The sequence below is a fragment of the Alternaria ethzedia genome (genome assembly GCF_023757985.1).
Source record: "Alternaria ethzedia strain BMP 0044 chromosome Unknown scaffold_48, whole genome shotgun sequence".
NCBI lineage: Eukaryota > Fungi > Ascomycota > Dothideomycetes > Pleosporales > Pleosporaceae > Alternaria > Alternaria ethzedia.
Window position 1 is genome coordinate 138,143 of NW_026056241.1, and position 15,075 is coordinate 153,217.

At 52.2% G+C, this 15,075-nt stretch overlaps 5 protein-coding genes across 5 annotated transcripts; 1 reads left to right on the forward strand and 4 right to left on the reverse strand.

The window, feature by feature from the left end:
- Nucleotides 1-2,166: 2,166 nt before the first annotated feature.
- On the reverse strand, nt 2,167-3,905 carry J4E87_010437 (uncharacterized protein; the record flags this gene model as incomplete). Its single annotated transcript, XM_049382011.1, has 4 exons — nt 2,167-3,102; nt 3,152-3,609; nt 3,663-3,813; nt 3,900-3,905. 4 exons carry the CDS (start codon nt 3,903-3,905, stop codon nt 2,167-2,169), a joined length of 1,551 nt encoding a protein of 516 aa, XP_049228282.1.
- Nucleotides 3,906-5,750: 1,845 nt separating this feature from the next.
- J4E87_010438 (uncharacterized protein) lies at nt 5,751-7,625 on the forward strand (the record flags this gene model as incomplete). The annotated part of the gene is made up of 5 exons (XM_049382012.1): nt 5,751-6,039; nt 6,092-6,422; nt 6,474-6,833; nt 6,888-7,255; nt 7,318-7,625. 5 exons carry the CDS (start codon nt 5,751-5,753, stop codon nt 7,623-7,625), a joined length of 1,656 nt encoding a protein of 551 aa, XP_049228283.1.
- A 306-nt stretch (nt 7,626-7,931) lies between these two features.
- Nucleotides 7,932-8,510, reverse strand: J4E87_010439 (uncharacterized protein; the record flags this gene model as incomplete). The annotated part of the gene is made up of 1 exon (XM_049382013.1): nt 7,932-8,510. One exon carries the CDS (start codon nt 8,508-8,510, stop codon nt 7,932-7,934), a length of 579 nt encoding a protein of 192 aa, XP_049228284.1.
- Nucleotides 8,511-11,408: 2,898 nt separating this feature from the next.
- J4E87_010440 (uncharacterized protein) lies at nt 11,409-12,461 on the reverse strand (the record flags this gene model as incomplete). Its single annotated transcript, XM_049382014.1, has 1 exon — nt 11,409-12,461. One exon carries the CDS (start codon nt 12,459-12,461, stop codon nt 11,409-11,411), a length of 1,053 nt encoding a protein of 350 aa, XP_049228285.1.
- A 1,002-nt stretch (nt 12,462-13,463) lies between these two features.
- On the reverse strand, nt 13,464-14,727 carry J4E87_010441 (uncharacterized protein; the record flags this gene model as incomplete). Its single annotated transcript, XM_049382015.1, has 2 exons — nt 13,464-14,432; nt 14,503-14,727. 2 exons carry the CDS (start codon nt 14,725-14,727, stop codon nt 13,464-13,466), a joined length of 1,194 nt encoding a protein of 397 aa, XP_049228286.1.
- Between the last annotated feature and the right edge of the window lie 348 nt (nt 14,728-15,075).

The window sequence follows — 15,075 nt, forward strand, 5'->3', positions numbered from 1 at the left end:
CGTTGACAAGTATGCCGTCGAGTGGTGCTGTCACAGTGGACGGCGGGTTAGTGTGTAGATTAAGTGACCAAAAGCGTAGCCAGCAAGCCTTTGGCGGGGTAAGTCGAGATTGCGACTGAGGATGAGGCTGCTGTTGGGCTGTCGCAGGCTGAATATAGCTAGCGCCGATCGCGACCTCTGAGAGAGTGGATATGTGCGAAAATGGCACACAGGGATTTCTGAGTCGCAGTATTAGAGAGCGCGCAGTTGAAAAGGTGAGTTTTCGATCTGCGGCGATGGTAGAGTAGAGGGTTGAGGTGTTGCGACAACGGCGGGCTCGGCGGAAATCTCGTTAAAAAGTTGGGGGGGAGGCCGAGTACTTATAGTAGTGGCTGCCTGCGTGCCAAGCCGTTAGCGCCCCGCTACGTCGCAGGGATTGGGCGGCGATTGGGGCTTAGCCTCAGATTCCCGGTAGCGAGAAGATTCTGCTGTGAGTAAAAGGGGCTCCCAGCGTCATGCGCAACCGTTTCCCTTCACTCCCCCAGCTTCACCCCGCATATGCGACGCTGCAATCACTGAGCCGGTTTGCTTGTGTCGACTGCAGCGCTGCCGACAGCCTCTCAGCGACACTGGAAGGTGCAGCGCGCATGTTGCTGCCTTACTGATGCGCGCAGGTCGGCCGGTGCCTTCCCTCGTTACCAGCGATGACGACGCACTGACCCGGATTGAGCGATGGCCCAAATCCAGCCCGTCCACTCGACCCCGTCGCCTCACTTGCCGCACTCTGGCCACCAGCAACGGCGCAGAACGAAGAGAAAAACTCATCGCGACACCTTTCCTTGGACCCCTTGGATTCTGCTGGTTGAGTTGCCGCCCTTTGAAAGGCGTGCGACAACCTGAGACACTTGCGGTACGCTGCGCCTCCCCCGGGCCTGTTTAGGCACGCACCCTGTGAAAGTGCAAACAATAGAACTCGCAATCACGGCGACAACAAAGAACTTGATGGGCGAAGGACGGCCGCATGCGAGATTGTGATCCGGGGATGATCGTGGAGGCATTGGGAGGGTGCAGCCTGGTGCACGACTTTTTGGGTGTTGCATGGATCGTCGGCCTATGACTCACGCCCGCCCTCACCGGAAACCGACACATCTCCCCTTGCCATCAGCCTCCGCCTCCGCGTTGCTTTTGTAGTCTGGACCCCATTTACACGTGTCTTCAACCCTGGAGTAGTTTGGTGCTGAGCCAGTTGTCGACAGTGACAGGGTCTTCGCGCAGGTATAGTCAAGTGGGTCTTATCAGTTGATTGCGTGTCTAGTGAGCAAGTATATGTGTGAGTGAGCTTTCACTTCATTCCAATGTGGACTCCTTTTTGCATACAAAAGTAGTGAAATTACCATGTTTGCTACTGCGCCTAGTAAATTATGCCCTCAGACGCCTGTCGTTGAATGATGCTTCTCTTGAGATCAATCATGCAACGAACTAGATGTGCATCGAGCTTCCCAACATGTGGACTTGCATTTGAACAGAATGATGGATCTTTGAGACCTATGGGCTGCCAGATATCCCATCTTTGGAAGCCTAAGTTGCAGTTCACATTGGAATGTCTACAGAGAAGGTGCACGATTTAAGTGTAGACTTCGAGTATATCTTATCAGAACGAGCACATTCTTACCGACTGCGATCACGAAATGTGGATTGATGGCGGGGATCGATGACTAAGGCAACCTGGGAACGGCGACAGTCGGCGCATCTAGACACGCCCGCGAACCAGTCCCAGCCCCCTCCAAATTTACCACTGCACGACGATAACAGCAACTCACGTCAGCGTTGCCTTGTGACGTCTCTCGATAAAAGGCACGCGTCATTAGTCCTGAAAAACACTGGTTACGATGACTATTCTACCTACGGAGCAACTCGCATGACGCGCCGGAAGCTGTTGCTAACCAGCAGCACGCGACGGAAACCGAATGCAGTACGAAACTAAGAAAAAGGACTACATAATGACATCCCCCCACGCCAACCTAGGGAAAAACTGAACAGCCTGGAGCCTACGTTGACGTTAGGTCACCTACTTTGCAAGGTTTTGGGTCAACGTACCTAGTCTGCAGACCTGTTCAGTTTTTTTCTTAAATGAGGTGCCCCGGCGATTTCAAAGCCCAGCTTCGAAATCCTGCAACGCCATGTCTCTCACAACATCCTCTTCTTGAATTGAACGATGGGACCTTCACGAAGCGAGATGTACGCGTCCCTCAACTGGAAGTGACCAGGGTTCCTTTGGCCCCAGCCAAGATCGGGGCGACCTTCTCCCACGTTCTGCCCAGGAGCCTGACGCACGTCGTATCTCCAGAGAGTCCTACCAACGATCATACAGAGTTGTACCATGGCCATCTTTTGGCCTAGGCAACTACCGACGCCCTTGGAGAAAGGATGGAACGACCGCTTCAGATGGTTCACCTCCTCTTGTGTGTTGGTGTCCGAGACTATCCATCTGTCTGGGCGGAAGGTGTTGTAATCGCCCCAAAGAGCTTCATTTCGACCGAGCGACCACTTCGGAACACCAATTATGATGCCACCAGGAAGGTGTTCACCAGCGACCATGATGCCACCCGGAAGGACGGTGCGTTCAAGCTCACTTGGGCCAGCCGGTGAGAGGCGCAAGGACTCGTATACCGCTGCTCGGAGATACTCGCACTTAGCCATTAGATCCGGAGCTGAGCCGATCTCTTCGACATCGTTGAAATTGTCCCTGATCTCATGAACGAGCTTTGTGTAGACCTTGGGGTTGCGAGTAATGAAAAAGAAGAGCGCGGTTACTGTTGCACTGGTTGTATCCGAGCCAGCAACTGTGAGCAAATTTGCATCGGCAATCAGATTGTCGGTACTCAGCGCGTAATCACCCGTCTCTGGATCCTTCGCCGTGCATAGAAAGTGGAACATGTCTTCTCGAGCAACTGGACGTTTCTCAGCCTCATTACTCCGTTCGGATTCGATTCGGCTTCTGGCCAGACCTTCCGTGAAGGCGAAATAAGCTTTGATCTCCTTCGGAGTGATGAGCTTCATCAACGAATCCAAGCCGCGGGGCTTGAGCCAAAGCAACAAGCTTCGGAACGGGGACTTGGCTAGCTACGGCGGTCAGCAAGACAAGGTGCGGTGAGGAGCGGCGACGACTTACTGGGTTGTAAAATCGCAAGTATCTAGTAATGTTGTGCGGGATACTCTTCAGGTCATTCGACCCTGGCTCCTTGGTGTTGTTGGAGCTGCCGAAGCAGATGTCACCAAACATGTCGAACAACAAGTAGTCAGCCCACTTGGTTAGATTTTGTGGTCCAGACCACCCCTCACCACCGAAGGTCTCGCCCGGCAGTAATTCGTTCCATCGATCGACATGTCGAGCTACGAAGGGCACGGTGGCCTTGACAGATTGCTCGGTAAACGCCAAAGAAAGAGCCTTTCTCCTTCGAGCATGCACCTCTACATCCGTACAGCCTAGTGTGTTCAGGTCATGTTTATGCCGTCTCCAAACCTCATAGAATGGAGACTTTTTGACGTTGGCTTTGTGACCAAACATGGCGTTGTAAGCTTCCGGCGTCTGGAAGAGTAGGAGATTGGGAGTTGCCCGGAACTTGTCGCCTGCACGCAACGTTAACGATATGGCTTCAAGGGTCGAAGCCTGACACACATACCATAGATCTGGAACTGCCTCCAAGACCAGATGTGGCGGTCTCCTTTACAGGCATGGTAGAAAGAGGGTATGCCGGAGATGCGAGCAAAGAACGGTCCCGGCTGCTTTGCGAGAGGGTGGAACCATAGGTTGTATATCGTGGAGTACACGAGCTATCCCATGTAAGTTGAGACCGTGTATTAATGTGGAGTATACTGACATAGATGGCAGCTACGCCAAGAACGAGCGGTGCGGAGACAATCATGTTGGAGGGTTCTGATAAATTGTAACGGTCGATACTGCGGAAATCAAGACTCCATGACACTGAACTTTATGTCTTGCCGCTCCGAGCCTTCTCAACGGCCTCCAGGGCTTCCGCAAACCCCGCGAGCCACGCTCGAACCGCCTGGGCACACTATCTCGTCCCTCAATCTCCACCTCAGACGGCCCGCCACCATACCAAGATGAAGCTTTCCCATGCGCCTTTTGCACAATTTAGCACAATCTGTCGCGACGTGTCGGGCGTGCCTTCCATCTGACCACCACTCACTCCTTCGACTTCTTTTTATGTCTTCAAAGCAGCCCCAACCCGCTACTTTCGACATACTCCCGATGCCATACCATCCCAAATGAGAAAGGCCATCGCTATCAACAATCATCCGAGCATATTGGGCGAACTAGTGCTATATCAGCGGGGCGGGGTTTGACAGTGCGGTAGCCCTTAACGCCACATTTCAATACACCCGTACGCACATGGCCCCAAGCCAACGATAGTTTAAGATGTCCCGTCGTCTTGCTTTTGGCGAGGTTATAAGCGCGATGTATGTTTTGAGTGTAATGTCAAACTGCACGTAAGCGGATGTGGCTATGATAGTCATTCTTCAAGATTAGGTCTCATCGCGCATAATGGGTTGTGGGGTTTGCAGTCATCCAGCGTTCGCTCAGCTTCAAGTCGCCGACCCCGACGACGACCAAGTTATACTCATTTTGTAGCTCGGGCGCCTATTGAAGGGGCTCATCTTGGGGGCCACCTCATACACCGGACAGGCCTGGGGCCTACATCGACGTTAGGTCACCTACTTTGCAATTGTCCATGATGATGTGCAGACCTATTCAATCTTTTCCTAGGTTGATTTACTATCATCAGTTATAGGGAGAATAAGGTCCTTCGCCAAGTCAACTCCAATTTCGCGCTATAACGTTCGCTACGCCTATGGGCCATTCGCACTGGACAACCTCTCCGGTCGCATTATGGCACCACGCGACAGATAAAGAATGCAGCACTCCGGCACAGTCGATAAAACGAGAGGATTTTCGCATGCGAGCGTTTTCTATTGGACCATGGATGAGTTATGCCCAAGCACTCGGTACGGGATAAATACGGCTCCAGGTTCAACATCCAACGGGCGGCTCGCGCCTGCGCTAACACCAGCCCCAATGGTCGCACAGCCCCGCCCCCACAACTATGATCCTACCGGGAAGGAAAGGGCAACCCACAGCTTAACTAAGAGCTAACGTACTTACTATCTGCACGAATTCGGGCATACCGAGAACAGCCTCACATATGGGGATTTTGATCCTGCTCGCTTATGCATGGGGCCGAAACCAAAACCCCGTTTGATTGCGGCGTTATGTGATACCGCGTCCCCGGTATAATCAGCTTACTTACTATAGACTCGCGCCATGGCACGGCAAATGGGAGGCATAACTTGTTACATCGTCGGGCTGTCAATACTCGAATAGTACTCTTCGCCGTACGCAGATGGAGAACCGCGTTTTCACGGCCAGTGAATGGCACAGTCTTATCGAAAGAGCAAGGGAAACGCCATGCTTGCATACAATACGTGGCACAGTTGTCAGCCCCTTGTTGAAGCACTCTTATAATTCCATTATCCTTTTCACCTCACACATTTCCACAGAAGCTATGCAAGTCGTACCTGACTTTGTGGTTCGCACTTTCCTTGGTCACCTAGCAACAGCAGCGACGAACAACGCGCCTGCCTCTCTGGACCCTTAGCGAAATCTCTTGCGCTTTCACTCCTGCACTTCTCTCTCGCTCTGTTTCACTCACCGCACCTCAATTCCACACTTTCGTTGCCAAAGCATGACCATGTCTTCTACTCCTAAGGACGATGCCGTACTGGATAACTCGAGTGCCGAGAAGGCGTCGACAAATACTTCCGCCCCCGATGAAGCTGAGCCGGTGGTAGCGACTGATGAATCGAAGTACACCACAGGCCTGAAGCTCTACCTGATCAATGCTGGTCTCACGATCTCGATCTTCCTCGTTACTCTCGAATCGACCGTCATCAGCACTGCCATTGTGGACATCACCGACGAACTGGGTGGCTATGAGAAGAGCTCATGGCTTTTCACGGCATATATGTTGACCTACTGCAGTAAGCACTTCCTTACCCTCACAGACAGACCACTTCGCTAATCCTGTCCAAGGTCTCCAGATGATCTGGGCAAAGCTCTCAGACATTGCAGGACGGAAATACACCCTCATCGCTTCGCTACTTATCTTCACCATCTTCTCGGCGCTTTGCGGAGCTAGTCAGACACTCATCCAGCTCATCATGTTTCGATGGTGTCAGGGTATCGGCGGCTGCGGTGTATACGCACTCACTCAACTCATGTTCATGGAGATTGCGCCACCGGGCAAGTTGCCAAAGTACATGGCAGGTGTTAGTATGGTGCTCGCACTCAGTCTGATTACGGGGCCGCTTCTTGGTGGCGGCATCACCCTGCATGGTAGCTGGCGCTGGATCTTCCTTTTGAAGTATGTACACGTCATTGAAGAATACTCGTCAACGTACTAACATTGGTGTAGCGTTCCTGTCGGAGTTCTTACTGCTGTATCACTTTGCTTCACACTTCCGAGAACGCTGTTCAACGAGCCAGCTGCGCAGCAGACACACCCGATCTTCTCGAAGCATTCCCTCAGTCGACTTGACTTCCTTGGAGCGACGTTGATGCTCGGCACTCTCGTGTTACTCGCTACAGGTCTCCAGCAAGCGTCGCTGAACTATGCGTGGTCTTCCAACAAAGTCCTTCCTCTACTCGTCGTTTCCGCGCCTTTCGCCGTCGCGTTCTTCACATGGCAATGGTACATAACACAGCGTCGCACCAACCCCGAGCCCGTCTTTCCGTGGCGCTTCTGTCAGAGCCGCATACAGCTCGGCATGATCATGTAAGTCCACAACTTTGTATCCTCATCATGCGTCATTCTGATGTAGACATGCAGAAATACCTATCTCTCCGGCACGGTCATGTTCGTATGCATTGCGCAGATCCCCCAACGTTTTATCACGGTCAACGGCCTCTCTCCCCTTGCCGCCGCAGCCCGACTCCTCACATACGGCGCTTTCGTACCCTTTGGCAGTGGTATCGCTGGTGCGATGATGGGCAAGCCCAGGATACCGCCATGCTGGATCATTCTCGGTGGCTCCTTGATGGAGATTCTCGGTATTGCGTTGCTGTCGCAGATCGATACTTCGTCGCATATCGATGCTAGTCAGTATGCGTTCCAGATCATTGCCGGAACGGGAACTGGTCTTGTCAACTCGGGACTCATCCTACTTGTGCCGTACGCGATGGATAAGAGGGATTTGGGTAAGCTACCGACAACATTCACACGCATGTGTTCAAGGTTTTCGTTTACTAACGACTACCAGCCGTTGGCTCAGCAGCTACATCGCAGTTCCGCACCCTGGGCGGTCTAGTCGGTATCGCTATCGTTACATCTATCTCCACACCCTACATTCGCTCCCATCTGACCGACATCCTACCCTTGGAGCTTGCCGAGAGCCTGCTAGAAAGGACGGAGTTAGTGCAGACTCTTTCACCGGAAACGTTGGAGCGTGTGAGGCAGGTGTTTGGTGAGGCGTATAACCTGCAGGTCAAGGTACTGATCGGATTTGCAGTGGCTAAGGTGCCGGTCACGGGTATGATGTGGACGAACTTAAGGGTGGAGAGTAAGTGAGCGGGCGAAGATCGGCACAGAGTTTGAGCGACGATGGTTACATTTGACGAATACATCAAAGTGTACTTTCCTGTATCCCGACGTCTTAGAAGGCCCCGAAGGTACACAGTAGCTTCAGATAGATAGACCACTGTGGTCAAGACATCACAGCTATTCACCACGTGCGTGCTCCCCCCAGAGTAATTCCAGATGTAATCGGAGGCACTCAATCACTCAATCACTCATAAACCTTCGATCACTTCGCGAAGACTGCCTTAGCTACGCGCACATGCTGACCTTCTCTTTCCATCAACTCAGTAGAAAGTGCTAGCTCAAGTCTGAGTCATCTTCCTCGGCCTCGAAGTCCTCATCGTCATCCTCCTCCTCCTCTTCGAAATTCATGTCCTCATCGCTGTCCAGAAAATCGTCGTTGGACATTGTGAACGCACCATTCCTAGCCTCCGTCTCCTCGGCCTTCATCCTCTCCAGCTCAATCTCGTGCGCCTGTCTCATTCGCGCATGCTCGTGTTCCTGGCGGGCGACGCGTCGCGCCACGACGGCCATGATCGCGTCTTCACCGTAATCCGGGCCCAAGGTGCGCAGAATGTTGTTGATGTCTTGCTGTGTGATAGGATCGCCAGTAGGTTCGAAGAGGAGGCGCTTGCATGTTGGACATGTGTTACCGACTTCGAGCCAGGCGTCTAGGCATTGTTGACCGACGATGTGGCCGCAGGCGGCGATTCGTACAGCACGGTGAAGCTTGGACTCCGCGGGCTTACTCTTCGTAGGGTGAAGGGCAAGAGGATGGCGGCAGATGGTGCAATCTTGCGATGCGTGCGCGTGCGACTGTTGGACCTGCTCGAGACCCAGGCTGTTGAACATCTCTTTGCTTGCGAAGACTGTCATTTTGGATCTGAGAAAGCTGAAGTATTCGCGAGTGTGTTATAAGTCACGGGGGGTTCAGTTCAGTTTCAAGGCGGGTGGTATGTGACAAGGTGAGAGTGAGAATTGTCGCTGGTCGCACTTTCTCGAAATGGAGCAATCGAAGTGAAGTAGTGCACGGTTGTCGCATCGATTATCTGTGATTGCTACCAAGGTAGAATGGTCTGAACAAGCGCGGGTGCGCTGGCTTGAGGATATAAATCTCTTGGAATTACATTATGAGCTTGTCGCATTGGCCAGAACAGTGTGTATCGCCTGCCTACCATGGTTCAGGACAATTATTCCACATCACAGTAGGCGACCGGCATCTATCAACCAAAACATTGCGTGCAGCCCTCACAGAGAGAGATGGGTCTCAGTGGAGTCTACTTTGATATGCATGAATTTAGAATTCGTTGGATATCTTTAGGAGAGGCGTTAGCGTTTAGCAATACAGCTGGAAGGTAGTACTTACAAAGGTCTTTTGTCGTCATAGGCTGTGGATATCAACAGATAACTTAAAGAAGACTCACAAATCTGCAAATGACTGTCGTCAAGCTTCCCTCCGAGATGCAGCGGGAACCTTGAGGTTGCGTCTTCGCACGGTTCATCAGTCCTGTGTCCACTGAGACAATAGCATACATGTGTGCCTCTTGAAACGCAATTATAACCCAAGCTCGCAGTTTGCGCGTCAACTGCAACGTGTTATGAAAGTGAAAGCGTTGACAAGTTCGAGGCCGTGACGTCGTGCCGTGAAAAGGGCTGACACGTCATACAAAGAAAAATATTGAACAGGTGCTCTGCCGTATACATTAGTATAAAAGTTGAAGCTTACACATTCCCCACAGCAATGTAGACTCCTAGGAGGTACGTGTTTAGGTTTTTCCTTGTACAAGGTGCTGAGCCATCTAGAAGATGGGAGGCTGGTCTCGGGAAGTTTGTTGAAACGCTAGCTGCTTTCTGGTTAGCGTCAAGGCACCCATCGGGCCCGGGTGTTCATCGACGGTACCAGCGACCGTGGAACACACGAAGGACAGATGTACTGAGCTTGCATACCTGGCCTGTACATAAGATAACACCGCCGCGTCCCGACTGCAAGTTCACATACCCTCAACGATATGGCTGATTTACACCGTTACCGCTCTACACCAGAGGGGGCACTCGCATGGAGTAAAGAACCTCGAATGCTATTACTTCGGTCACTCTACGGACAATACCACAACCCTAAGGCCTCCCATTCCTCGAATATAGCAACCGAAAATGAACTGCACGACCTTTTCGACATCTGGAACAAGCGCCCGAAGGTAGAGCCACCCTACTCTTGTACAGAGCGTTCAGCAGTCGAAGCATGGAGACAGCAGGTCGAACGGCAGGTGAAGACACGTATATCCAGCTACCGCTGCACGGTATCAAACACACAAGACACTCTTCCCTGTTTGGAGCTTAGTGTTAGAGGCTATACCAGTACAGAACATCGGATGTTCCGGATCCCCGAGTTACTAGACGCCATACTTCATTTCGCTGGACCTGTGGCGCAAATCCGCGCGTTGCGCGTATCAAAGGGCTGGCACAGAAGCGCAATGGCCGTTATCAGCAGTTGCAATACCGCTGTCCCATTCCGGGCATCACCGCTTTGCATGCCGGCAGAGCACGGAAAGCTTATCGATGAAGACGTCATGGCACCTCTCCAGCCCAGTTCTGATGAGATGAAAAGATTTGAATTGGATTTCGAACGTGTCTACGAGAAGTGGGGCGGGAAAGGAAGCGGGGCTCTATACTTCCCCGCCAAGTGTGCTCAGAGGCGCGACCTCCCCGGTCCCTTGTCTGAGACCCTCAATCGTCTAGACAGTACCCAACCCAGCGATGCCTTTCCTTGGAATTACCGAGTACGTGTATCTCGTGAGACAGATATATACTGGTTGGACCTGAGCCAGTTCGAGGTGAACCCATACCTTGAAGCTCTCTTCGCGGAAGAACACCAGAGCAAGCATCGTCTCGGTAGATGGGAGATCTGCTTGAGGGCAGCGGCAAGCCCGCAAACACTTCTGCTCAACCCTCTCCTCTCGAACAAAGCCCTGCTGGATGCCCTTGGGTCTATGCACGTCACGTCACCACCCTGCCGAGCTTTAGGCATTTACCATGACGACTTTTGGAAAACGCATCCGAACGGCCGTAATACACTTCTGTTTAGGATCAGAAACGATCAAGGTGTACGCGTTTCTGAGCTTCTCGACGCACTGCAAAGATTCGCACCTGTTGTCCTGGAAGCTTGGTTCAGAAGTACTGAATGGCTTGTTGGTGAGATACCACAGGCGCACTGGATTGACGATATCTGGAGAGTACCTGGCGCACCCACGATTCGAATATATCTAGACAACGTGGATATGTCAGATGATGTCCACATGTTCAGTACAAGTGATTCGCTAGAAGAAGTTAACGCATGGTCGACGGCAAATCCATTGGTACTCGGCTTGTCAAGCCACATCACTCGCGCTGCTCTGATGAAATCAGAACCCTTGCGGAGATCAAGGGAGATGGAATGGATATCTGAAGATCTTATCGAACCAGCAGAAAGCACTACCGGTCGGCATCCCATCAACTGGGAGATTTGATGAAGTTGGTTGAGGCTGCATGGAAACTGACGAATACTGCAAGAGCGTGTTTCAGAGGCTCTTTCCCATGCAATACATCGCTTTTGGCAATGGGCCACGTGCGTCACGAGGTCTATTCATTCCCTTAAGATCTGGTAGAATAATTATTAATTATTAATCGTCTTTACAAGTACACATGTTGCCGCAGAATCCAGGTGTGTTCCAAATATGCCGTAGAAAATGTTAGTGATTCTGTGGCGCCTTACCGTTTACAAAGGTTTGTTCAACCCACTCACACACCGTGACTTGCCCCCCGATCCATACGCATACTCTCTTCCACTACAGGGCCACTCTTGGTACTTTCGAGCAAGTAATTACCAGTCTTGCGCGATTCTTTCTCGGCCTTCTTGGCCGCCTTCCTCTCCTTGCGCGACGGAAATTCGCTTCCAGACCCTTTCAAGACGATACCAGGATGTACCGCTGCCAGCAACACCAGAGCCAGCACCATCGGTACAGCATCCAATCCCAACACATACCCCTCCGTGCCAACGAGAACGTTCGTCGCACCCTTGACTCCAGCCGAGAACTCGATCAACCGAAAGATGATACGCGTCGTGATGAGCACAAGGACAGCATACAGCGTATACGTCAGCAACTTCCAACGCACCGTACCTGCCCTTCGGTCACTCTCCGTATCCTCCCGACCTTGGCGCTCCACTCTCAGCATATCCAGATGAAACCTAACAATCAACGCCAAAAACATCAAAATGAAAACCTGCTGCACACCCACACCAACCATATACACATTCTTCCCGTACCCATTGGTCTTCGCACCAGCCTGTGGGTTCATCATCACCCCACCCGCAGCCTGAACAATGAAACTGAAGATATCAAGTCCCACGAACCAGCGTCCTATCTTCACAGCTTCGATACGCCATAGCTTCTTCCGCGGATGCAGGAAGTACACCAGCCTGCCCGCAGTCATATACACGAAAGCGTTGATCCACAGTGGCGCCAACAGGAATAGCAGTGTAGACAAGATGACCAACGCTTCGTTTTGCTGGTTGCGCGTACCAAGCGCACGGAGTATGAAGGACACAAACTCCCAGATTGCGCCGGTTATGAGCACCCAGCAGAAGCGTTTGTGGTGGAGGACTGCGAGACCGATGTGTGCGACTGTGAGGAGGCCGAAGAGGAGGGTGAAGACTATAGCGGCGGCGAGGGAGGGGTTGTATTGGTAGAGCGCGTTGCAGGCGTAGGGTGGGACGTGGCCGTTCGAATCGGGGATGGCGGTGATGCATGCTGGTGTGGTAGGAGTGCTGGAGGGGGCTGTTGACGACGACATGGTTGGTAGAGTTACTTGATCGTTATGTTACAGCGGACTGGTAAATACAAAGTCTGTTCTGGGATATCGAAGCGAATGTGTCAGAAAGGTGGCAAAAGCACCATGATTATCTTTATGTGGTCATGCTCCGCGCGTGACATCTCTTTCTTCTCGTCCACGCAGCATTACCCGGGCTGATATAACGCTCCAAGGGTCAGACTCCGCGGAAACACCCGTTCGTGCCTAGAGAAAGCCCCTTTCAAGCAAAATGGCGTGCGAGTTCCTTTGGCAAACCCGCCGAGGAAGTTTTGGCATCCGTTCCGATGTGCCAAGCCACCCGCGGAGGGTTTCCATTCCCTCCGGTGAGCAGATAAAAAGCTGAAGTAGGCGTTTGTGTTCCCCGACTCTGCCCTACCACAGCAGCAAGCCAGCGCTTGGCTCATGTAAGACCAATCATTTAGTACCGAATGTCTTAGCACCGATCATGGGTGTAAGCGGAATGCCTCCAAGTACGTTTACGAAAGGAGAGGAAAGACTGTATAGATATGATTAAGAAATATGTATTGTGAAATTACCGTCGTGGTGTGTGTAAATAGAATCGTGTCAGGGTATCATGCAAATCATCGCTTCAGAACGCCATGTCTCTTCCATCTTCCGTCTTCTTATCGCTTTTGCCGTCGTTTTCACGGGCATCATTCATTATCGCGCCCAGCGCGCCACCCAGTCAATGCTGAGACCTGCAGGTGTGCTGTGTGTTGTGCTTCTAGTAAGAAGTGTTAGCTGCGTTCATGTCAGAATGAGCTAATTGAGACTTACTTTGTGCCATCACTCGCTCCAAAAACAGGAAGTGCATCATGCATATAAGTGCTCGAAGATCCAAAGCTTTCAAGAACTTTTGAATACCCAAGAGCATGCCTGATTGGGTTGGTGGGGAACGCGACACCTCGTTCGCTGTCGAAAGGTATGATGATGTTCATAAGAACACCCAATGTGTGTTTTCCTGTCCCGCAGACCTCGAACTCTTCAGACGAGCCTGCCGATGAGCAAGCTACCATCGCTTTCGCTCGCCCGCAACTCCGGGTTGCGATACACTGTATGCGCCGGCCTTGGCAACACAGGGCCTTGACTATCGCAGCTGTCCTGACTTGGGCTCCGTGGCTGTTCGGTTTCAGCATGTTGTATATGGATGGTCGGAACCTCTGGTACGTTGTGGTTCTTGGAGAAAGCTGAGCGATATTTCGACCGTGCCGTCATCTTGGGCTGAAAACCGTGTGACGGCATGTCGGGTCGCTCAAGGTTGCTGCATTCGATGAACTCGTCATTACGGGAAGTTGAGCGGGAGCTCTTCGGGCGGCTGATGCCGGTTATCGAACGGCGGCGCCCTGAGTCATCGCCGGAGGTGAATTTGCGGGCGACGATATCGTCTAGGACAGATTTAAAATCGTCGAGGAAGATGGTATCGGATGCGCACTTGAAGACGAGGGCGAACCGCCAGTATGGGTTGATGCCGCTACTGGCTGTGACTTTCGCAGCGCTGACGGCAACGTCGGTAAGCAGGAAGACGATGGAGAGTAGCATGCATGCCAGCATGACACCAAACCTCCTGTTGATACCGACAAGAGTCCACAGACTGAAGGCGTAGGTCTTCTTGATGGCATGTATCAGCTTCCATGTTGTAAAGATCCACCAAGGATCGCGGAGGAGAGCCTCCCACGGCCTCATGCGAGGGTTAATATTGGAGCCGTTTGCAAGCTGATTGAAGTAGGCAAAGTTCGACCACGCCTCGGCTACCCAGAAGGGTTGAACACATATAAGCGAGATTATGAAGAAACGAGATCCCCAGAGTGGTAAGAAAGGCCGGATCTTGAGCCACGAGACGACGTTGTGGAGGAAATATGATATGAAGAGTAGGGTTGCAGTCGCGCTGAGGTACCAGCCATATTTTGGGTCGTCAACGAAGATGAAGGTGCCGTGCCATATGGCAAGAACAAGCTGAGTGGGTTAGTAATTGGTATTATAATGAAGCGGAATGATTCGCCTTCGGAGCAGCAGCGAGACTCACCTCAAGTAGAATAAGCTTGTGAAGCCACATGCCAGAGCGGTAGTTGCAGAAGACGATCAAGATGAGGATGATCAGAGCGCCGACATTATATCCTTGAGCCCATGCCTCGAGAAAGCCGCCCTCGGTCGTCATACTCTCCCTGTTTGGTGGCGAGGTACGCGTCGTAGCCGTTCCGGGGAATCGCTTCGCCATGGCCAGCATGTCCATGGTGCTGAGTGGTGCCATTGTTGTTTCTTGTCAATTCTCAGATCAGAGCGAAGCCGAGTCCGGAGCCATGTAAGGCGACTTCGCTCAAGTCGCGTATGAAGTGAGAGCGCGTCGACAAAGTGGGGCCGATCGTGGGCGAGAAGACGGGTGAGTGGCAGCAAGAGGCGTGAAAGAAACCCGGGGTATTGCTGCCTTACATAGAGTGGCAGAACCGGCTTTCGGGTAGACGTTATAGCAAAATGTAACGTTCATACAAACCTCTGCCGCCCTTCCAATGTGGCGGGACCGGCAACAAGGCGGTTGGGCTGGGTGGGCACAGCGAGGCTTTCAGGGCTGCTGGCCGCAGTAAGCCTCTCGCGCTGGCCA